Raw genomic sequence first — 23,715 nt, 5'->3', positions numbered from 1 at the left:
GATGATGTATCGAAGCGCCATAACTTTGTTGTCTTATAGATGTGATTTATTAGATGTAATGGTGGTGAAGAATCTCCAATTAAACGGCAAGAGCTCGTGTGGAAGCAACTGCAGATGAGCTTTTTTTCTACACCAATTCTTTACCCTCACATATATACCACTACATTTACACCTTAGTGTAACCTGTGCCGAGCCCCTAGAGCCAACATCTTCCACATACATTGGGGGCTGTCTGAGTACAAGTGCAAATTACTACAACGATGCAGCAGTGGGAGGCCACACTGGTAAGCTCCGACCACAACGTGCAGGTCTATTTTCAAAAAGACCCTATTGTTTGTGAAATGTTGATTGTGGTTGCAGTGCTGGCTGTCCAATTTTATAGACATTATTTATGTACTTCTATGTACAGCAGTCACATCGGGTTATCGTCTATTGTAGTTAGGTGCGATGCGCTGAAGTTGACTTATGTAGCAGTATCCAGGGCTATTATTCTCGCAAGCTGCAGTGCTTTATATCAGCTTATCGCTTCTGGTGTTCCACATAGTTAGACCGGGATGCCTACTTCGTGAGCCACCGTAACTAGAACATCCCTTCTAGCCCTAGTGTTCCTTTGAAATATTAAAATGAATAATAATAATAATAATAATAATACTTGACTCTTTCATATGTACAAGACAGTTACATGCCACTGGGATAAGGCAAAAGAAAACAGGCATAACTGTTTCCTGACTTTCAATAAAGTAAACAGGCAGCTTACCAGCAAGTGGTGCTTGTATTTTCATGCAGCAGCAGAGCCAAGCAGGGACCATCACTCTGAAACTGGTGCCAGCGGAAGAAGCTTCTGTTGGTCGGGAGAGCAGAGTGCGTGTCCGAGCATTGTTTGACTATGATCCGGCTGCAGATCCATTGATTCCATGCAAGGAAGCAGGCCTGCAATTTTGGCGGGGCCAAGTTTTGCACTTGGTCAGCCAGGATGACCCAAATTGGTGGCAGGCACGCTGGGAGGGTCAGCGGTCAGCACGTGCAGGACTTATACCTGCACAGAGCCTCCAGGAAAGGTATGTTGAATGTGCTCATGAATGACCTTTTCTGACTACTGATGAGATTGAGGTTTTGTACCTGTGTGCATGAAATTTTCTGAGTGCAGAAATCACATGCACACTCACAGAGACACACACAAAAAGTGGTATTACTGCTTCACTGCTCATTTAGAATTCAGTGTTGCATTTTAATGGCAGCATCGGGTACACAGTGTACTTGAATTAGTAAAAAAATGGGTTGAGTTTGATGCCTTATTTTCTCAGATTTGATGTTCCGGAACCATCTACAATGATTAAATGTGTGTGCAATTGCTGTACATCTAGGTTTGCATAAAGGTTTGCAGTAGACAAATTTGAACTTCTTACTCTGCAGACAGTCAAAAAGTATCAGGGCGCCCCACTCAGACAAGTGCAGCCAACTTGAAGCACTTGGCAGCTAGATGATTTTATAGAAGCATAGCGCACGACCCAGATCTCCAGGCTCAATTGCGCTAGATCTGGCAAAGCGATTTTGACGAGAGCATGCATCGCATCACCTCTCGTGAAAAAAAGGGGGTGTCACTGCCAGATTTTATTAGATTTGGGGATTACAGTTCACCCTTCCACGAAATATGAACCCTGTACACGATCATCACTGGTCAATTTTACTTCGTTGCGACGAGGTTAAAAACGCATGGTTCTCAATGTAGCTTACAAGGGGAAATTCATTTACTTCGTTATATTCATTATTGCGTTATATCCTGTTATGTTATAACGAGGTATGAGTGTATATATTCCTAATACCTCTACCTCAAAAAAAGTTCTGTTTTCTATATCGAGGGGGCAGCGGCTTGGTGACATGTAATAGCAGTGTGTCGTCGTGGGAAGATTTCAATTTGCGGCATACTATCGGCAGATCTGCCATCTGCCCATGGTACATATAAGCAACGATGACTGCATTGTCTCCAGTGACCCCGACAGTGATGTCTGGGAGTTAGGCTGCATGCAGTTCACAGAATTCGCAAACTCGGTGGAACTGTGTTGACTCGTTGGGATAATGTCTATGGTGATGGGGCTGGCTTGCTCATGCTCAGTGAGAAAAACTTTAAAATTCAAGAAAATATTTTAGACGTGTTGGCTTACTCTGGTGTGTGGATATTGTTAACATTGCATACTAAGGGAATAAAATATGTCCCTTTTGAGATGTCTCAAAATTATGTCACTATTTCTTTAACCGCATAGCCTGAGCTGTACTTGCCACGTGAGTTTGTACCAATATCATCAACAACGAGTCACACTAGTCCGGCCCAGTTTTTTTTCTCTTTCCACCACCAAAGATATATCACACTCATCAACTGCTTTGCTTGTAATTTAATCCCCTAGACGGCTATATTTTTCCATGAGAAACTGCATCTCGTGCCTCTTGCGCTTGTTTCAAGCCTGGAGACAGTTTTATGAAACAGCATTTTGTAATGCTGCTTCGCAGAAAGAACGCTGTTTGTAGCAATGCTCCAAGAAAAAGATGTGCTTCTTCGAGCATTACGGAAAGCAGCATAGTGATGACATGAAATTTGGGTCTAAAAGCTACTTGGATGTTGTATTTACCTTGGATTGGTCTTAAGGTCACAATGAGCGGTGATGATGCTTCGACACCTTGCTTCGAAATCTACCACAAAAAAAAAAAGTGACTGTTAATCATGAAAGCTTTCGTGTTCACGAAGCAATGTCTGTGCAATTTTCAGTGTGTTACCATTGTGTATTGCATCAAATAAATACTTCTACCATTGCATATTTATGGTGTTACAATAAAGTAAGTATGGATGACCTTGTAAAAGGAGGCACATAAATTTTACAAACCTGTGTATAGCCTATCTTAACTATATAAAGGTCGCACATTGTCTACCCATGGCTGTTGTGTTTAGGCTGTGTGATACATTTATTTGAAATGTATAGCTTTTTGCACTTCCTGTGGCCGTTTAGCTATTCATGACTATTCATGCTTCCATCCTCCTTCATGTTTGTGAACTGCCACATGATGAATTAGGACACTTTGGAGCTCATTGTACTTTAATTTCAGGCGTTTTGCATCATTGCGAGTGGTGAATCAGGATGACGATGATGAGGGCTTGTCAGCGGGCTGCTACTCACCGATGCGCAAAGAGATGAAAGCTCGGAGAGCCAAGAAAGTCATGTATGATGTCTCTGACAATGAAGGTAGGCATAGTCGGTTTTACTGTTGTATAACTACTTCAGTCAAACCTCAGTAAAATGAATTCATAATCGCAATAGAAACTGTCTGTGTTTCATGAACTTAAATAATGTGAACTAATAAACAGTGATGCCAAGGAAAGTATAGGGAATGTTATAGGAGTAATTGTAATATAAATGCAAAGAAAGAAAAGTGGACGAAAAAATAACTTGCTGCCAGCAGGGACCGCTAGTTGTATGTTAGTTCTCATTAATATAGTGTCTAACAAAGAAAACAAGCCCTTAAACTTACATATGAAATTAAATTGTAGTTCTTTTATTTCAACAGTAAAAATAACCTCATGTGTGTTTCTAGAATAGTCCTGCATCTCATTAGTAAGCACTCTGAAGTTTGGCAGGCGAACAAAATACTAGCGTAGCATGTATGCTCACCACGTGAGCCAAGAAAAAACTCGGAAGTGCAGATCAAATTCTGGCTTTATAGAATACAATGGTGATAGCACGGAGCATTTCTAAACCATGACAGGCAACGATTGGGGCAGAGTACAGTCCAACTGGCTTTCTCCTGTACATTTGTACAGTTCATTTGTACAGTAATCTACTACTGAGCGAAAGCTAGCTGCATGGAAATGTTATCTGGTGCCTTGTGGCAGGGATTGTCCCGAGAGATCCTTGTGCAGGCAGTTTGCTTTGCTGTGACAGTATTTGTCCATCTGACTGTGCATATACAGAGCATATATTGTTGGGCTTACACAGGCAGCACACACTTGAAGTGGTCCGACATATAGACCGAGAGTATGGGGGGCTGGGGTGCTCATGGCCCTTCCGGGCTGATTCATTGGGTGCATAGCATCTCCTGCCGCTGAACCAGGATATTTTTTTAAGGGCTTAGCTTAGGCTGTCATCCATTGCCAATGGACTGTTTGCCATCCTGTCTTGCAGCTATTTTAAGCCATCGAGTCGCATGATGAAGAAAATAGCGGTATTTGCATGGCTCTTGTGCAAAACAAGCATGAAATGTACGCACCAAGAAGAAATTTTCGTTTTGGGTAACAGACAATTATTTATTGTCTTCTTAATAATTTAGAAAAGTCTCTCTTTCTCTCTTATATATGTATAAATACAGTTGAGCCTGACTATATCGAACCCGTTTATATCAAATTATCCTGTATATCGAACAATTCCTAAACACGGTAAGTTTACTTTGAAAATATATAGCAAAAGTTACTGTTTTATCGAACGAAAATAGCAACGACAACTGATATATCAAACTCCATGTGCCTCAAAAGTGCCCCAGCAAGTTGGCTTTCCCTTGCGGTGGCGGGGAAAACTGCCGGCGCCACCCTAGAAAAAGTTGGTTAGACCCGGTTGTGCGCGGGCAAACACCCCCCTCCAAGAAATGATCCTGACCCGCTTGCAGCGCTTACAGCCATTCAGAGGCCGTCGTGCTTTCTCCGAGGCACGGAGGCGGTAGAAGTGAGCGCCATTTTTTCTTTCTTTATGCTTGTGTGCCTGCTGCTGTTGATTCAGCGTGGTCTGGGGTGTTGCCTGTTGGTGCTCTGTGAACTGTATTGGCGTGCTGTCATCATGGCTTGCGCAAAGAGGCAAAATTTGGCATTCGCCGCCCAACTCGAAATCATCAATCGGGTTGAGCCTGGTGAAAAGAAGTCCGACGCCGCCGCCGCATACAAAATTCTAAGGAGCACCTTGAGTACTATACTGAAGAACAAGGCAGACATCAGGGCCAAGTCGGACAAAAGGCCAGGTGCCCGGGGCGCTCGACACGTGCGCGCTGCTGTGTACGAAGATGTTGAAGCGGTCGTTTACAAGTGGTTTGTGGACGTTCGGTCGCGAAACATCCCAGTGTCCGGCCCTATGATCAAGCAGAAAGCCAAGGACCTTGCTTTTCTGCTTGGCAGGAATGATTTCCAAGGCGGTTCAGGCTGGCTTCAGTGGTTCAAAGAACTGCTCGACATCGTTGGCGAAGCTGTTACAGGTGAAAGCAGAGCGGCGGACTTGGACAGTGTAGAAAAATGGCTCGAAAAAAACTGGCGAAATATCGCAGCAAGATATAGAGCACAAGATATCTTCAATGCGGATGAAACCGCTCTATTTTGGCAAATGTTGCCAAACAAGACACCTGCGTGTCGTGGCGACAAGACAAGCGGCGGCAAGGCAAACAAAGCTCGTATGTCCGTGCTGTTGGCAGCTAATTTAGACGGATCGAAAAAGCTTCGGCCTCTGGTTATCGGAAAAAGCACGGCGCCACAGTGTTTTCAAAATGCGGCGTCGCTTCCAGTTACCTACCGAGCAAACTCAAAAGCGTGGATGACCGGGGAGCTTTTCAGCAGATGGCTATCGTCGTGGAATGATGATTTGGTAGGCGAAAATCGCAAGGTGTGCCTGCTCGTGGACAATTGTTCATCGCACCACTGCAGTACGACCTTCAGCAACATCGAGCTGCATTTTTTGCTCCCGAACACTACGTCTGTACTGCAACCACTGGATCAAGGCGTTATACGCACAATGAAAGCCGGCTATCGAAAGCGCCTGGTGGAGAGGCTGCTGCAGAACCTTCGTGTCGGCAGGGAGCTTAAGATCGACTTGCTCGGAGCTATTTCTATGTTGAGTAGATCGTGGGCAGATGTCAAGAAGGAGTCGATCCTGAACTGCTTTAGGCATGCCAGCTTCCGCATGCTGGGGATCACACCCCAAATTCTGACAGCACTGAAGACACCGCAGGTGTTTCCGCCGAAGTTAGGAACGAGCTGGCAAAGTTCCCAGGTGCTATCGACGGATCGACATTCGAAGAGTTCGTCAGTGCGGACGATGATGTCCCCATCATGGGCCAATTACAGGATGAGGATTACATTGCAGACGTCGTGCCGACCACGAGCCAAAGCGACAGCAGTATGGAAATCGACGACGGCCCATTGCCTACATCCTCCAAAGTGATTAGTGCACTTGCGTTGGCCCGGCGCTATTGCTTGAATGTGGAAGGTTGCGGCCTCAGCTGCTCCGACTCGTTAGACAACGTGGAGGCGTGCGGGCTGTCGCAGGCAGCGAAGTTGTTGTCACAGAAAAAAATCCGGGACTAATTTGTTCCATAGTAGGACACGCAAGTAAGCCACCATATTAATAAAGTACTTTTCTTCTAGTTTGTTATGTGCCTTTGTGTCAAAACCTATACCGGGCCTATATCGAATTATGCCATATATCGAACTAATAAATGTTTTTTGGCGAGTTCGATATACCCGGGTTCGACTGTATATATAATGTATATGTATGTATGTATGTAGATTATGAAGAGTCTGTCTTCAATTGTCGTAGAATTAGGGGAAAATAAATATACGCTTAAAAAAAACTCTTTATTCGTGACATTTCAATTTCAGACCGATCTTCATCATGAAGATTGGTCTCTGATCGAAACTTCACCAATAAAGTTTTTTAGAAGCATATATTTATTTTCCCATATATATATGTAATGAGATCTAACAGACAGTAATGCCAAGGAATGTACATTCCATTGGTTATAATAACTTCCCCAGTACATTCCTTGGCATTACTGTCTGTTATATCTCATTAATATTGTGTCAAAAACATGGAAAAACGAGCCCTTAGGTATACACTTCATTCCCTTATTCATTAACGAGGGTCTCGTACTGGCAGACTTGGTGTCATTAGGTTGCATACGAGGGACTATTAATCAGCTGCCCGCTCGTAATAAGTTCACGTGGTACGTGACGCCACATATGCGCATAAAAGAGTGTTTCACACTCGTCGCTTGGCTTATAGATGGCGCTGACTAACACTCGTACTTCTAAATTCACATATAAACCCAAAAAAAGTGGATGGTGGGAAGGCCGCTATGGTAGCTCAGTAGTTAGAGCATCGAACACGTTATTCGAAGGTCGTAAATTCGATTCCTGCTCACGGCTGGTTATTTTTTCACCCACTTTTCTTTCTTTTTTACATTCCATTGGTTCTAATAACTTCCCCTGTTCATTCCTGAGCATTACTGTCTGTTAGATCTCATTAATATTGTGTCGAAAACACGGAAAAACGAGCCCTTAAATATACACTTCTTTCTCTTATATATATGTATATGTATATATATATATACGTATATATATATATATATTTATATATATGTATATATATATATACGTATATATATATATATATTTATATATTGTAACGCGGACGGAAAGAGCGAGGAAGAAGAAGAGATCGGACGCGCTCGAGCGATGGTGATTCGGCAGTGACGGTAGAGCGCTGACATTTTTCATTGTAAATAAACCCATCACATCCGTAACAGCTTTGGTGGAGCGGTGCTGGGTAACTTGCCATCCTGGACCCCGCAGCAGAAGTTCTTCGAAGAAGCAGACGCTTAGCTGGCCTGCCTCCGGACAACATCAGCATGAACGACGACATAGCAATCCCATCGACGTCCTACGCTGCTGCATCCACCAGTGCCACCGACACGGCACAAGGTGGCCGTCGACCTCGACAACCAGACTACTTGGCACCTGAGCCACGAATTTTCTCAGGTAAAACTGACGAAAACGTGGACGCTTGGCTAAAACACTTCGAGAGAGTGAGCCGCTACTACGAATGGGGCGCACCGGCGAAGCTCGTGAACGTAGTATTCTTCCTTGCCGGGACAGCCTTGCTTTGGTTTGAGAACCATGAACATGTCCTCCCCACTTGGGATATATTTGTTAAGGAACTGAAGGCCTGCTTTGGGGACACGAGTTCCATGAAAAAGAAAGCTGAGCAAACGCTGTCACGTAGGGCTCAGTTGCCCGGCGAGACGTGCACAACCTACATTGAAGAAGTGTTGAAGCTTTGCGGAATTGTCAACGCAAATATGTCTGACGAAGACAAAGTCGGTCATTTGTTGAAAGGCATCGCCGAGGACGTGTACAATTTTTTGATAACAAAAGAAAACTTGAACACTCCTTCGATTTTCAGGCAGCAGTGTCGCGCATTCGAGGCGTTGAAGACCCGAAGAATTTTACCCAAGTTCGGGCGCTTGGACAATGTTCCCACTGTCGCAAGTATGGACGTCGCCACCTGCGAAGACATTTCCTACCTCGTACGTCGGGTAGTTCGAGAAGAGCTCGTACGACTTCAAGCAGGTGACGTTCACCACCAATGCTCGTTCGCCGCGTGCCTCGAACCACCTCCCTACTGGATGCGAGAGCGTCACGTCGAAAACCGACCACGCAGAGAAACTGCAGATTTTACCCCGCGGCTTCCGTTTTCCCCGACGGGTCGTGGCCACCACCGAATGTCATCATCTCGACGTGCCGCTGCGGACCCCCGACCGTCGTCAACCAGGCCTCTACCAGAAGATTACTATGCTTCATCACAAAATGTTCCTGCGGAGCACGACCCGTCTCCGCGTACTTCTGCCACCTCTGCTCCAGCTAACGTAAGTCGAAAAGTCCCCGTTTGCTACACATGTGGTCTCCCAGGGCATATTTCGCGCTTCTGTCCCAGACGGCCGCCTGCACCGCCACGTTTTTCGACGTATCCGGCTCGTATGTACGAAACGCCTGTGCCACCACGTTTTTCGACGCACCCGCCTCGTATGCTCGGAACCTGGACCTCTCACTCGGCCGACCACCGTCCCCGACAGCAATGGCCTAACGAATTTCGCAGCGAGTCCCCTGCCTCCGAGAGAAGCCTGATGCCGCCTCTAACACGGTCCCGCCGGTCGCCGTCTCCGCGTCGTCGGTCACCTTCCCCGCATCAGCTGGGAAACTAACTGGTGCGACCGATGGAGGTGCGGTCGCGGGACGGTCAGTTTCGCCAATTCCTCCTTCTGCTGTGATGTTGATGAACAAAGTGCGTGTGTGTATAGACGGTGTAGATACTCTTGCTCTTGTAGACACTGGTGCTGCTGTTTCGGTTATGAGCCTTCGTTTCAAACATCGTTTCTTGGGTCACAAAGTTATGTTCGCGTGGAATCGTAAAGAAACTTTTCGTGGAGTTGGAGGCGAAACGTTATGCCCTGTTGGTATTTGTTCAGTTGTACTCACGATTGGTGGACAAAATTTCCGAGTTGAATTCACCGTACTGGCTCGCGCAACTCATGACATCATTTTAGGGGTAGACCTCCTTCATGAATGCGGCGCTACGCTTGACTGTGGAACTGGAGAGATTCTTCTACAAAGTACGTTGCCCGCTGCAATAGTTGACGATTTTCCGACTCTGCCCATCGATGCTCTTTCGTTGTCTGAAGATGTGACGATCCCTGGTCGGACAGCAGTGTTTGTACCCGTATGCTCTTCTCATGTCCGCTCAGGACCCTGCACTGGACTTGTGGAGCCTGATCATGCAAACGCCATTAAGAAGAATGTGCTGGTCCCACGGTCTGTCCTTACAGTCATCGACGGACATGCTTGCTTGTGGGCACTCAACGCAGCCTCAGAGCCTGTTGTTCTACCAGCCGGATTCAAACTGCGTACGTTCGAGGAGCAGGCCACAATTGACGTGAGAATGGTCTCAGAGTCTCCAGCTATCAGTCAGACTGCGCCCAACTACTCAGCCGAGATTAAACGTATGATCAACAAGTCGTTGCCTTCTTCCGAGCAGAATGTCCTTGAGGAGGTACTTACACGCTACGCGGGAGTCTTTGATTTCGCTCAAAACAAGCGTTGTTCCATGTTGCCCGAATCCCGTATGCACCACCGCATCAACACGGGAGATGCTACACCGATACGCCAGAAACCCTATCGCGTATCCCCGTCAGAGAGGCAAGTGATCGCCGATCAGGTCAACGACATGCTGCAGAAAGGCGTTATTCAAAAGTCAAGCAGTCCCTGGGCAGCTCCTGTTATATTGGTAAAAAAGAAAGACAACTCTTGGCGATTCTGTGTAGACTACCGCCGTCTCAACGCCGTCACAAAGAAAGACGTGTATCCGCTACCACGCATTGACGATGCTGTTGATTGTCTGCACTCGGCCACCTACTTTTCGTCTGTCGACCTAAGGTCTGGATACTGGCAAATACCAATGCATCCGTCTGACAAAGAGAAGACTGCTTTTGTCACGCCTGATGGATTATTTGAATTCACCGTTATGCCGTTTGGCTTATGCAATGCCCCAGCTACCTTCGAGCGATTCATGGACTCCATCCTTCGCGGTCTCAAATGGGAGATATGTATGTGTTATCTCGATGATGTAATTATTTTTGGCAAGACATTCCACGAACACAACCATCGACTTAGCGTTGTTCTAGACTGCGTCAAACAAGCTGGTCTCGTTTTAAACGCAAAGAAGTGTCATTTTGGTGAGCGTCAAGCCCTTGTGCTTGGATATCTAGTTCACAAGGACGGTATACGACCAGACCCGCACAAAATCAGTGCTGTCCGAGACTTCAAGCAACCGACGTCTTTGAAGAATCTCCGTAGCTTCGTGGGCCTGTGTTCTTATTTTCGTCGGTTTATCAAAGACTTCGCCCAGCTTGCTCATCCCCTGACAGAGTTGCTCCGCAAAAACACTCCATTTCGATGGACCATTGAGTGTGAGGCTGCTTTCGAGCAGCTGAAGTATTTGCTTACTTCCGGGCCCCTCTTGCGCCATTTCGACACCGAGGCACTCACGGAACTGCATACAGATGCTAGTGGTATCGGAGTTGGTGCCGTGCTAGTTCAATATCGCGATAGCCGGCAGCACGTCGTGGCGTATGCAAGTCGTACTTTGACTAAGGCGGAGAGGAATTATACGGTCACCGAACTGGAATGTCTTGCAGTTGTTTTCGCCGTCCAAAAGTTCAGACCTTATTTGTACGGCCGGCAGTTCAAGATCGTCACAGATCATCATTCGCTTTGTTGGCTTGTCGGACTACGTGACCCAGCTGGTCGGTTGGCTCGCTGGGCCTTACGGCTTCAAGAATATAATTATTCTGTGACCTACAAGAGCGGTCGATGTCACGCAGATGCCGACTGCTTATCTCGTCTTCCATCTCCAACTGTGGATGCTGATGATGATGATTTTGACAACTACCTGGCCGCAATCTCATCCAACTTCCCAAATTTGGATGTCTTTCGTCACGAACAACAGCGTGACCCTTCGCTGAAACCAATAATTGATGTGGCTCGTAGCTCTAAACGCGCCACGCCATTTGTGATTCATGACGCCCTACTATATCGCAAGAATTACTCCAGCCATGGTTCCACACTACTACTCGTCGTGCCAGAATGCCTGCGTCTTGCGGTATTCCAAGCCATGCACGATGACATCACGTCTGGGCACCTTGGATTTGCCCGAACGCTTCACCGTATCCGACAACGTTTTTACTGGCCTCGACTCTGGAAGATCACCAAGCACTACGTCGCAAGTTGTGATGTGTGCCAACGCCACAAACAACCTACCACACCATCGGCCGGCCCACTGCAGCCGGTTAAGCCACTGACATCACCATTCGAAAAAGTCGGCATAGATTTACTGGGCCCTTTCCCCAAGTCTACCACCGGCCGCCGCTGGATTATTGTGTGCGTAGATTACCTGACGCGGTATACTGAAACGATGGCGGTTGCTTCAGCCACATCATCTGATGTGTCATGGTTTCTTCTACACTCGATCATACTTCGTCACGGGGCCCCTCGTGTGGTGATAAGTGATCGCGGCCGTCAGTTTACCGCTGACGTTGTCGAAGAGTTGCTACGGCTTTGTGGGTGTCAGTATCGCCATTCCACGCCATACCACCCTCAGACCAACGGCCTCACTGAGTGCACCAATCGTACCATCATCAACATGCTTTCAATGTACGTCGCAGCGGATCACAAGAACTGGGATGCCGTATTACCTTTTGTTACATACGCCTTTAATACCGCGAAACACGAAGTCACAGGTTATACGCCTTTCTTTCTTCTCTATGCTCGTCATCCGCAAAGTTTCCTTGACACCATACTTCCATTTTCGACGAACGAAAACGCCAGTGTCGCGCCGACTTTGTGTCGCGCCGAAGAAGCTCGTCGACTTGCTCGGCTCCGAACTCTTTCCGCCCACGCTCGCGCGAAAGACCGTTACGACGCAAAACACCCGCCCGTGACTTTCGCTACAGGTGATTTGGTCTGGCTATGGACGCCTGTTCGAAAAAAGGGACTTTGCCAGAAGTTTCTTTCTAAGTACTCAGGACCGTTTGTCATTACTCAGTGCTTAAGTGACATCACTTACGCTGTCGCGAGAGTGACAGCTCAGAACCGGCGTTCGCGCAAGACGCAAATTGTGCACATTGCCCGATTGAAGCCCTACAACAACCGATCGCTTCTACTCGCTCGGTGAGCTTCGTCTGGCCCGGAGGGAAATGTAACGCGGACTGAAAGAGCGAGGAAGAAGAAGAGATCGGACGCGCTCGAGCGATGGTGATTCGGCAGTGAAGGTAGAGCGCTGACATTTTTCACTGTAAATAAACCCATCACATCCGTAACAATATATATATATATATATATATATATATATATATATATAAATATATATATATACCAAAAACAAAAGTTATGCTTGGTCCGGGAAAGATTATTCTGATGATGAAGAGTTTCTGATGAAGGCCGGACCCACGGCCGAAACGTCAATAAAATAACTTCGTACGTGCGTCTTCTTTCCTATACGGATATATATATATATATATATATATATATATAAATATATATATATATATAGTATGTGAGCAAGAAATGCTGCAATGCAAAAGAGTTATGTCTCTTAGCCTTTCGCAATCAACATACGCTTACACTGTTTGGAAACAGCATCTTTGTTGCACTTCACTTATCTTTGGTGGTTGATGGCGTGATCTTCTGCTAGGTATCCCTGCGCCGCCCACGTGCACCATAAAACCGTTTTGCGGCTATATTATCTCGCACTCGTTTAACCGCAACAGTAGTATCTGCTCTGATCTCTAGGGGTGCCCAGAAGCATGCACTACGATGCACTTTGCCAACTTCGCTGCAACCCCGCATGATGACCGCGACGACGCTGTTGACTTTGTAGCAAGTAACCAACGTTGCAGCAAGCTACCCCTGTAGCATCAAAACAAGTTGTCGATAACAAGATTAATGACGAAGTACGGCTGCCGCCTCGCTGTCCACATGAGAAGTCACTGTAGAAAAGGTAGCCTATATCTTGTGTTCTTTGAAGTATGCGCGGATAACAAACGTGAAAAGAAAGTTGAAACCGAAGCAAGAATTGGAAATAGTCGCGATCATTTCTAATTGACAAGCAACTTTTTCTGGTTTTCAGAAACCTGCGATGCGATGGCAACGAATGGCCCTTTGCGACAGCCATGATGACAGCAAATCTTGTCGTCGCTTCAAAATTGCTTGCATATGATTGGGCCATAAAGTTTCGTATTTGCAGAAAGCGACTGTTTGTTAGCGCGGCAGTTTCGTAACCTTCGCTTGCTGTGGGCTTATCAGCTGCGATGTCCTTACTATCGCACCGTTCGTGAACCTGTTGTGGCGCATAGATATTTGAAAAAGACTGGGGATGTGGTGCACAGAGATAGAAAGAAAAAGAATACGACGCACAGGAGTGGGCGAAGTAGAGAGAAAGCGAGCCGAGGTGGATGAGGGGGTCAGCATAATAATGAAAAATGGAAGAGTTCCAACAGGCAAGAAGGAGCCAGGTTCTCCGCTGCGGTGGTCTAATTGCTAAGGTACTCGGCTGCGGCAGCTGCATTTTCGATGGAGATGAAATGGCTGGAGGCCTGTGTGCTCAGATTTGGATGCATGTTAAAGAGCCCCAAACGGTCAAACTTTCTGGAGCCCTCCACTGCGACGTCTCTCATATCATATGGTGGTTTTGGGACGTTGAACCCCTCATATCACTCGAGAAGAAACCAGGTGTCATTTAGCGAGAGGGCAGCGAATGGATGTAGCAACGTTTATAGAATGTTGGAATGTAGGGGGTGCGCTCATTACTCGGCAGAAAAAAATCCAAATTTTGACGACTGAAGTTGGGGGTGTGTTCATTATGCGAGTACAGACACCCACTCACAAACACACATACATACACACACAGTACTTAATTGTATAATATGCGCACTTCTTTCCCAGAAAATTCGGCGCCAAGTTCAGGGTGCACATATTACGCGGGGTAAAATTTCTGAAAATTTTATTTTAGATACTGCATAGACTGTTGATGATGTAAGTCACTGAAGTCACAAATATCCACACTACAGACGAAACATTTTTCTTCATAAGCTATGCTAGGGCAAAACGTATTGAGCATGCCGTCTCGCGTGTCCGAGAATCGAGGCTCATAATGCAGTGGACTTGCAAGCATTCAAATTTCAGAAAATTAACGTTGAATGATCTGCATAATTGCCTACAAAATGAACACGAAAAAAAAATGAACAAAAAGAAGGCTTCATCACGAAAACTCGCTCATATTTCCGGCCACCTGGATGGTTATACGCATTATCACTGTCAAAATGCTGTGCACAGAACGGTACCGATCGATCGTATCGTCACGGGCTCGTCACGTCGCTGAAGGGAGCAGACTCTAGTTCTAAGATCGAACTTTATTCGGCCGAATTTGTGGCCGATCAACGGAAAGTAAGACTACAGCGATACACACTGGCACTGAGAGCAGTGAACTGAGTGTCGCCTATGGATAAACTGACAAGGGGCGGAGCGCGGCGGCATTGATACATGTGCAGTCAAATATTACAGGGTCATCGCTGGCGGCCACATAAGTTCCAGAATAATCTGTAAGGGTCACGTTGCACGCATAATTTTAGCAATATGACCTACTACAGTCCCGAAGTTTTCGAACACTGCAGGCACGTTTTGTTTGCGCCGAACATTACTTCTAAATTCTATATAGAAGATTTTATAGGTTTGTTGGGTATACCACGGTTTGACTGTATTCAAAATACACTCAAACCTCGTTATAACAAAGTTGAAGTGCAGCCACAATTATTTCGTTATATCGATTATAACAGTTTGTGGCAATGTATGCGCACCCCTATAAGCATGCAAAGAAGGAAACCGCCACACGTCCCGATGTACCGCGACGCGACCACGGGTGCCACGGAAAATAAACTCGGTCAAATCTCATTAAATCAGACTTTCGGGTAATTCCAACTCTCGCTGGGATCCGGTCAAAGCTATGTGTATTTCACTGAGCGAAAATGCCCTGTAATTCGAACGCGCAAGCACTTGCAACGGTTCATTCGAACATACCATGCTCCGGAAATACTCTCAGCACCATGCCCAATCCTGCGGCGGCACCTCTCGATGCTGCTCGCAAAGAAGAAAATGAAAAAAAGGAAAGAGAAGACTGTGGCAGATTGTTTTCTTTCTTTCAAATGCCGATCTGCGACGTGCCTGTGCCATTCTTCTGCCTTTTCAGTCTCTGTACGTAGAGACCCTTCCCCTTTCAAGGCCGCACGCAGAGAGAGAGAAAAAAAAATACAGCTGTCGCAGAGAGTCCTGCTTTTTCGGTGCAGAGGGCAGCAGCCATGGTAGCAGCAGAGACGCAATCGTTGCCATAGTGAGAGGGAAATCGCTTTGCACCGCAGCACCGCTTCTCAGTCATGTGACCCGATGAGCACTTCTTCAATCCTCTCCGGTGGCTCTGTGAGAAGGGCGGCTCTCTCGGCCGCGCGTGGCATGGCTGTGAGGTCGGCGCGGGTGTTTTGAAAGAGCTGCGCCGAACAAGCGTCAAACTCCGCAGAAAACAATATACTTAACACACTACGGTCAGGTTTTTTTTATAGAGAGAGAGAGAAACGAGAAAAAAGGAAGGCAGGGAGGTTAACCAGATGCTAGTATCCGGTATGCTACCCTACACTGGGGTTGGGGAATAGGGGGTTGAAAGAGGAAGGGAGAGTTAAAAAATAAATAAGAGAAAAATACTGACACACACGCACATACAAAATCAGTCCACTCAGAGGCGTTCCGACAGGCCAGTAGTTCGTAAGAAGCCCAGTAGCGCTTGCACGGCTTTCTTCTGTGACGATGAGTCATGACGATGGCGCAGTATAGTTTCTTCTGACAGCGGCTGGTCATCTAACCTGTTTAGTTTATTAGAAAGGTGTTGTCTTTCCAGGTTGTATTTTGGGCAGTCACACAGGATATGTCGAATTGTTTCTTCATCTCCGCAGTGTGCACAGTCGGCGGTGTCGGCCATACCTATGCGGAATGCGTACGCACGAGTAAACGCGACTCCCAACCATAGTCTGCACAGAGCAGTAGCGTCGCCTCGTCGAATTTTTGTTGGAAGCTGCATGCTTAACGTTGGATCAAGGGATCGTAATCTTGCATGCGTAAAGAGAGGCTCATTCCAAAGAGCCATGGAGCGTTGGCGAGCAAGAATGCGGAGCCTCCTAGCAGCGTCCGTCCTTGAGACTATTTGATAGACTAATTTAGTTTGTTATATCTATTTACCGGTCAATTTTACTTCGTTACAACGAGGTTTAAAATGCATGGTTCTCAATGGAGCTTTCAAGGGGAATTTCATTTACTTCGTTATATCACATTACGTTATAACGAGGTTTGAGTAATACTCATTCACTGGGATGACTGTCGTGTGGCCATTATATTTGGATGTCATAAGAACTGCCTTGATGTCTTTTAAGGGGCCCTGCAACACTTCTTCATGGAATAGATTTACTAAAGGAGCTTATTGCCTTGTGAATTCACCGCCGCAAGAAACGTTTGAATCCATCCAGTACGAGCGGAGTTGCTAAGATTTGTCGCACGTTGCAATTGCATGCTCTCTTCTCTCATTCTGATGAAAGCGCTAGAAGCTAAGCAAGGACGGATGGCCTGGGGAAAGAATATACATCGCACGCTGCTCGTGACCTTGAGCGCTTTTCTTTTATTCGAACACGCAACTTTTCAGTGCGATCCCGCACGCGTGCGCATGGACAAGTTGCGGCATTTTGCAGCGGCCCGAGTAACAACCATGCGCGCCGTGCTCAAATAAACCAATGGCTGATAGAACGGCTGGACGAGGGATTTTCGAGCTTCCTCTGTCATTTGTCCAGAGAAAAGAAAGCCATTTTTAGCTGGCTTTGAGAGTTTATTGTGGAGCCTAGACTATCGATCGGCAACATTTTCTGACCATTCTCAAAAAGTGTGCAAGGTGCCTTTAAGTACATGTACTGGGGTAAACACTAGAATTTTTATTATTCTTTTCAGACTTCGATCGAGAGCTTATTTCAACTTATGAAGAGGTTGCCAAGCTTTATCCAAGGCCTGGACTTCATCGTCCCATTGTTCTTATTGGTGGGTATGTTTTAAGAAAATTTATTTCAGTGCTTACGAATAGCTACGGCTTTACTAAGATGCCTTTCTTTGTAATAAATTGGCACTGTGAATTTTTCGTGGCATCACTAACTACTTTTGTCATAGTTTTCTTTTGTACGGTGTCACCAAATCCTTGAAGGACAGCCGAAATTGACAGCCAAAAGTAGCAACAATTAACTTTTAGGGTAGTCGGCATCGTTGGCTCACGTGCTATCTCGGCAAGTATATCAGTGCACTTTCAATGCGAAGAGACTGTGGGAAAAGGGCACTTCTCCCTGGAGTGGGTGTATTTGCTCACACCAGCGTTTTGTAGGAGTCCCATGATGTCAGATCCAAAAGAGTTATAACATTACATACAATTTTGTTCTATCGTGCTTATCGCATTGCATTCAGCGCGCCATCGTGTTGTTGCCAGAGCTAATCGGCTAATCGTGAAGGCCTGCGAAAGCCGCCCCGCCGTGGTGGTCTAGTGGCTAAGGTACTCGGCTGCTGACCTGCAGGGCGCGGGTTCGAATCCCGGCTGCGGCAGCTGCATTTCCGATGGAGGCAGAAATGTTGTAGGCCCGTGTGCTCAGATTTGGGTGCACGTTAAAGAACCCCAGGTGGTCTAAATTTCCGGAGCCCTTCAATACGGCGTCTCTCATAATCATATAGTGGTTTTGGGACGTTAAACCCCACATATCAATCAAGGCCTGCGAAAGCCTGCGAACTCGCAGCGCAAGACATAAGCATGTGACAAGTTGACCTCCGATAATCCGTTGTCATCGTTGTCTCAGAGAGTTACCATCAGCGAGCACCTAATCTGACATCCCCTCAATGATGACATGGTTATCCGTATTTAAAAAAAAGAACTTAAAGAAAAAAAGCAAAGCTGCACATCGCCGGGGGCCAGCATGCACGCACAGTGAAACCATGCACGCTCACGTGGCTTCGAACACAACGAGCGAACGACACGGATACTGCAGCAAACTATTCAGTAAAGCGCCCTTCATATGGAGTGTGGCCCCATGTATGTGATGCTAACTAAAAGCATGGCACTGCCAATGCAAAAGTGTTTTTTTTTCTTTGTTCACAGGGAGGGGAGTGCATTTGCGCATGCGGCTGTTGCAGCAGAAAGGGTGGCAACGCTGGCTTGTGGGGCACAGGCCCGCCTGCTCTCTCTCGCCTGGTTTTCGCCGGGATCGCAAGCACGCCGTGCGTGCCACTGCCGCTTAGCACTTTAGTGGTGGCAGGGCGCCCACGGAAGATGCATGCTCGTACCAAAATGACAAAATCTGGGGCAGAATTTTTAGATTTTCCGTGGGGAAAATTCATTATATCAAGGTTTTTTCCCACTGTTACTTTTTTACATAGAGGTAGCAAATAGAATCGATCCCAAATATATCAAACTCTGGTATATCGAATTATTGGCTATATCGAACAGTTGAGAAAAGTCCTTGAATTTCCCATGAAGAAGTATTGGACCAGTGCACCAGTGTATAGAATGCTGCTCCACGACAAAGCCCAGAAAGTGCATTTTTTCTAGCAAATATGGATAAATTTTTGGCCACGTTCTAACAAGTTCTCAATTCTTTTTGAGCGCAGGTAACGAAAAGGCGGTGTTACTCCATCGCGCTGATCTGGATCGTTGCTCAGTGCTTTCGAGTGTACCAGTATATTTGATACGCGATCTGCAGGTCTGAACGAGTGGGAGTAGTGTGTTTCGAAAAGACAGATTGCGGAGGACACCAAAATGAGAATGTGAAGTGACTCTGCAATCTCGTTATAATGGTCACATTCCCTACCTTGTTGGTTAGTGCACAATGGTATGCAATGGGCATGCGTGCCTGAAAAGCATGGCCTTCGAGATGTGCAACCTTGTGACGTCTTTTAGTGTTTTCGGTTTTAAAATTCATGTCTCGGAGGCTGCGCTTTTTCTAGCTTTTCACATCAAAGCAGCTAAAAGCAGTGGCGGCCAACTAAAAAGTCACAATGGACATTTAAATTGCCTACACGTCGACGGTGGTGTTCTGTTGCATTGGCTTTTGCACCTTGAGTACTTCTCGCCTCGTTCCTGATAAATCCTCGTTCGGGAGTTGAACTGAACGTTGACCCTCATTTAGCGATAAAAATCAAGACTGGCGCTAAGAGTGACGTCAAGTAAAACACTGTTGTAAACTTTTCTTGTGGACCAGGTGACAACTTCGGGTGCGTCATGACGGCTGACAATGGCGTGCTGGGCCTCAGTGAATTCACCGACTTATCAGTGTTTCTGGGCGCCATTTCTGATAGTGAGCGATTTTATTGGTGCAGATGACGACTTAGCTGTTTCTCACTGCATCAGTGCAGAGATCATGGCTGCTGTTGCCGCAGAAGTGGACCCATATGGTTATGAATACGCTGCCGCCAATAACCAACCGTTTTCAGCGCTACGAAGCTTGCATCGGCGTTCTGCTTCTATCAAGGCTGTTGTGGTTGAAAAAGATTAATTCGCCTATTTGGAAAGCTTCAATGATATTGAGGATGACAGGAACTTGGTGGCGCGCAAGAAGCAAAACAAGTTTACACACTATTTTTCATGTGAAATAAAGTGCAGTAACCGGCAGTTCACTCCTTGTTTTTTATTATACTGTGGGCAAATTGTTATGTTAAAGCTTGTAACGATTTCTGAGGGCTGAAATGCTTTATATTAGGCTTTAAATGCGCATAATTTGTATTTCGAATTACGATTATATCAAACTATTTCGCGATCCCCTTCAAGTTCGATATATTCGGGATCGCCTGTACATGAGCTTTTATGGAGCAACGGCGGGGAATAGAAAAATTGTTATATGGAGGTTCGTTATAAGCAGGTTTAACTATAAATTTTTTTTAATTTAATAATTAGGAGTGCACTAATAATATAATTCTAAGAAAACAAATTTTATGGTTTTTCTGTAGTTATATGGATTTCAATGATGGATGTTACTTGTGGGACGGCCATTTCAGTCATGCGCAGTTCAAGGGCATGAGTGATAGTGGGTTGTGGTGCAACAGACTCCTTTGCGGGACTTGTGCAGGCAAAAAGATAATTAGCTGGTTTGAAGGGAAACTATAAAGAAATACTTGATACATTTTGTGATTCAAAGATGGCATAAGAAATCGGTAAACAGATATGAATGTGCAAATAGTAAATTTTGTAGCTGAATCTAATATGAATTGTATAGTGATGACACCGAATCAAATACAAATAGTAATGTAATACTGTTCAAATAGCAAGTAGATTATTTTCAAAACACTGTTAGAACATCAGAACATTTTATTTGAAGCAAATATTCACAAACTTCTATCAAAGACAATTACAGTTACCTTTAATCGACTCAAAATATGTCAATTACGAAAAATAAGGCAAGCTCGCATACAGCAGAAACTAGCGCCTTTATAATATTTTGTAACTGTAGGCTCAAATACAGCATTCATTAACCTTATGAATGTGACACTTTGTTGCCCAATTTTAAATAAAATTGGGACACAAAAACTAAATGCTTTTCAACCAAACGTAGATACAGCTAAAGATGTAATGAAGCAGTTCAACCTGTCATCACAACATGGCCTGTGCACTGAAGGCATGTAACCATTGGCATTGCAATCTACATCTGCAAGAACATGTCCTTCAATCACAACTCTTGCATCTGTTATTAGTCATGAAGCCATGAAGCTGCATGCAGTTGTAGTCCCAACCTTCAGGTATTAGAAGATCAAGACAGGAGCTGATTATTATGATACAGCTTTAACATAGTAGAAATAGAAACTGAGCACGAGTGTATTTTTCAGAAGAAACTCGTTCATCTGGCATTTAACATAATGCTAATAGCCTCGTGAAAGTTTGGGCTGTATGAAGATAACTTTAGCAATAAAGAGAAGAATGACGACCTTTAGTTGTTACGAAGTTATGTTGTTTTGGAATTCTCCCTCCGGCACTGATTATTTCAAAGCTATCTGGAAAATATTCGGTATTTCAAATATTTTTAATATGTCCTTTAAGTTATTAGAAGCTATCAAGCATTTGCTTGCCCCTATATACAAAGGGTGTGTGTTGGAACTAACATTTCGACGAGTGGACTTGTCTTTGCACTTGTTAAAATTTCTGTTCCAGCACACACACCCTGTTTGCAAATTTGTCATTCCAAGCTTCCGTCTTCCCTTTCCTGCCTTTTTTCTTAACATTTTATAGTAGTTTTTACTAACTGGAAACTATGCAAAAAACGAACAAAAACAAAACACCAGACAAGAGAAAAGAACATCAGATGGGTGCAGTGAGAAAGGATCAGTTCTAATAATTTCGCAGGGCAGTTCTTGGTTAGGTGGTCATGCTTTAGTTTTAAGGTCAGTAACTCTGGTATGGTATAAGTAATATGAGTGGGATTAACCTAACTGCATGGTTTCAGACAAGTTATATAATATCCTTGCTTAGGTTATGTTGGGCTTGGTCCCATATTGCAGACATAATACTAAATGTTAGAACATCCTTGTAATTTAGGTGAATGTCAAAGAACCCCAGCTGTTCATTGTCAACCTGGAGTCCCCTACTACAGTGTGCTGCACAGTTTTCATGGTTTAGACTCATGAAATCCCACAAGTTAACTTATTTACTTTGCGTAATAATTCCATGATAATTGTAATCACATGTATCATTCTTTTGGAGCTTATCATTAGTAACAGATATCAAAAAGGACAATGTAGGCCAAGCGCCAAAAAGTCTGAAAAGAGTAATAATAACTGCTGGGATTTTAACATTCCAAAACTGCTGTGTGAATAATAAAGACACATGAACGGAGGGCTCCGAAAATTTTGACCACCTAGGGTACTTAACAACGGTACCATAAATTTAAGCACATGGGCCTCAAGCATTTTTGCCTCCATTGAAGATGCCGCCGCCACGGCCGAGATTTGATGCCAGACATGCAGGTCAGCAGGGGAGCTATTCTAGTGGACATGTACAGCCTCTAGTGGACATGTACAGCCTCTAGTGGACATGTGCATTCAGTTACTGGAAAAAGTGGTGATCTGCGATTTCACAGCACTCTTGACCATGTTGACGCACCGAACCCGTCGGCGCATTCTCAGCATAAAGAGAATGAAAGTGGACGAAATGCACAGTAACAAGACTCTCAAACTTAACAAGTCTGAACTAACATGTGAACGTGTCGAGATGTTTGAAGATTGATGTAGGTAATCCGTACCGACCTTCGAGGAGCATCAAGTGGACGGCAGCATAAAACCTAACTCAAGTGCTAATGTGATGAGAGTTGATGCACTATCTCAGGCTCTCTGGGGGTAGCATTCGTTGCAGCAATTCAGTCTTTCTCATTTGCGACGAGAGTTGTGAAAGCTTCGTGACGTACAGTAAGTTGCAGAAAAGACTGGAAACAGGCGGTGTACTTCTCACTGAGCTCCAGCTAATCAGTGGAGGCCGAAGCGGACACACAAGAATCGCGCCTCAGTCGAGCACCATCAGACCACTACGGAGGGTCTGAAAGGAGTAATGGTGACAAATATTTTGTGGGAATTGTTGTTAAAGCTTCGTTTTATACGCTGTTTCGTCATCTGCATCGCTCTTCTTTTGCGCGTAGTGGGAGCCATTTTATTGTGTGCTGCGACATTCTTCAGTTGGCTTTGTGTTTAGTAACAACAGTTTTTGTATGGTCTTTTCAAAGAAATGCATTACTGAATACATCATTCAATAAATGTGTACACTCCTAAAGTTACAGGAATGTTTTTCTTCACTCAGGCTGTGATAAGTTTTCAACCCAAATAAGGCTGCTAAGTTTTCTTGAAGGTATAGATACCCAGAAACAGTTTCAAAGAATCGTACAAATGCATTGGGCTGGTAGCATCAATTCTTTGGATCATTAGCATGCCGAATCGAGTATCCTGGTTGAAGTGTGCAATTTATTGTGATATAGTAATATTAAATGTGGACATTGCTATTAATTGTAGCAGTGCTGCCAGTAGAGTTTGTAGATACCCCTGCACGTGGCACATTGCTTGGGTAAGCAATGACACACACATGACAGATCTGATTGCCTGCACCACTGACATCATAGCTAATTTTTTCAGCCTTACTGTGAAAAAAATGTTGCTCATAATTAGGACACCTTATAATTGTGTGGTAAAAAGTACAGGATGAGAATGAGTAATCTCAACTTATTGCTACACTTGGAAACTTCATGTTGACAGCGAGGTTGTCTGCCTGTGTTGAA

At 45.1% G+C, this 23,715-nt stretch overlaps 1 protein-coding gene across 4 annotated transcripts in view; it reads left to right on the top strand.

Moving 5' to 3' along the window:
* metro (membrane palmitoylated protein 7-like protein metro) overlaps positions 1-23,715 on the top strand; it is a 105,119-nt gene that overhangs the window by 51,026 nt on the left and 30,378 nt on the right. For 3 of the 4 annotated variants that reach the window (XM_075881914.1, XM_037426638.2, XM_075881912.1), the window contains 3 exons: positions 787-1,058; positions 3,097-3,233; positions 17,387-17,473. In XM_075881914.1, the coding sequence (XP_075738029.1) occupies positions 787-1,058; positions 3,097-3,233; positions 17,387-17,473 (496 nt within the window). The remainder of the gene's footprint in view (positions 1-786; positions 1,059-3,096; positions 3,234-17,386; positions 17,474-23,715) is intronic. The other variant, XM_075881913.1, reaches the window with a different exon arrangement.

The sequence above is a fragment of the Rhipicephalus microplus genome, chromosome X (assembly GCF_043290135.1).
Source record: "Rhipicephalus microplus isolate Deutch F79 chromosome X, USDA_Rmic, whole genome shotgun sequence".
Classification (NCBI taxonomy): domain Eukaryota; kingdom Metazoa; phylum Arthropoda; class Arachnida; order Ixodida; family Ixodidae; genus Rhipicephalus; species Rhipicephalus microplus.
The sequence above is the reverse complement of the archived record's forward strand: the minus strand, read 5'-3'. Positions and strand labels throughout refer to the sequence as shown.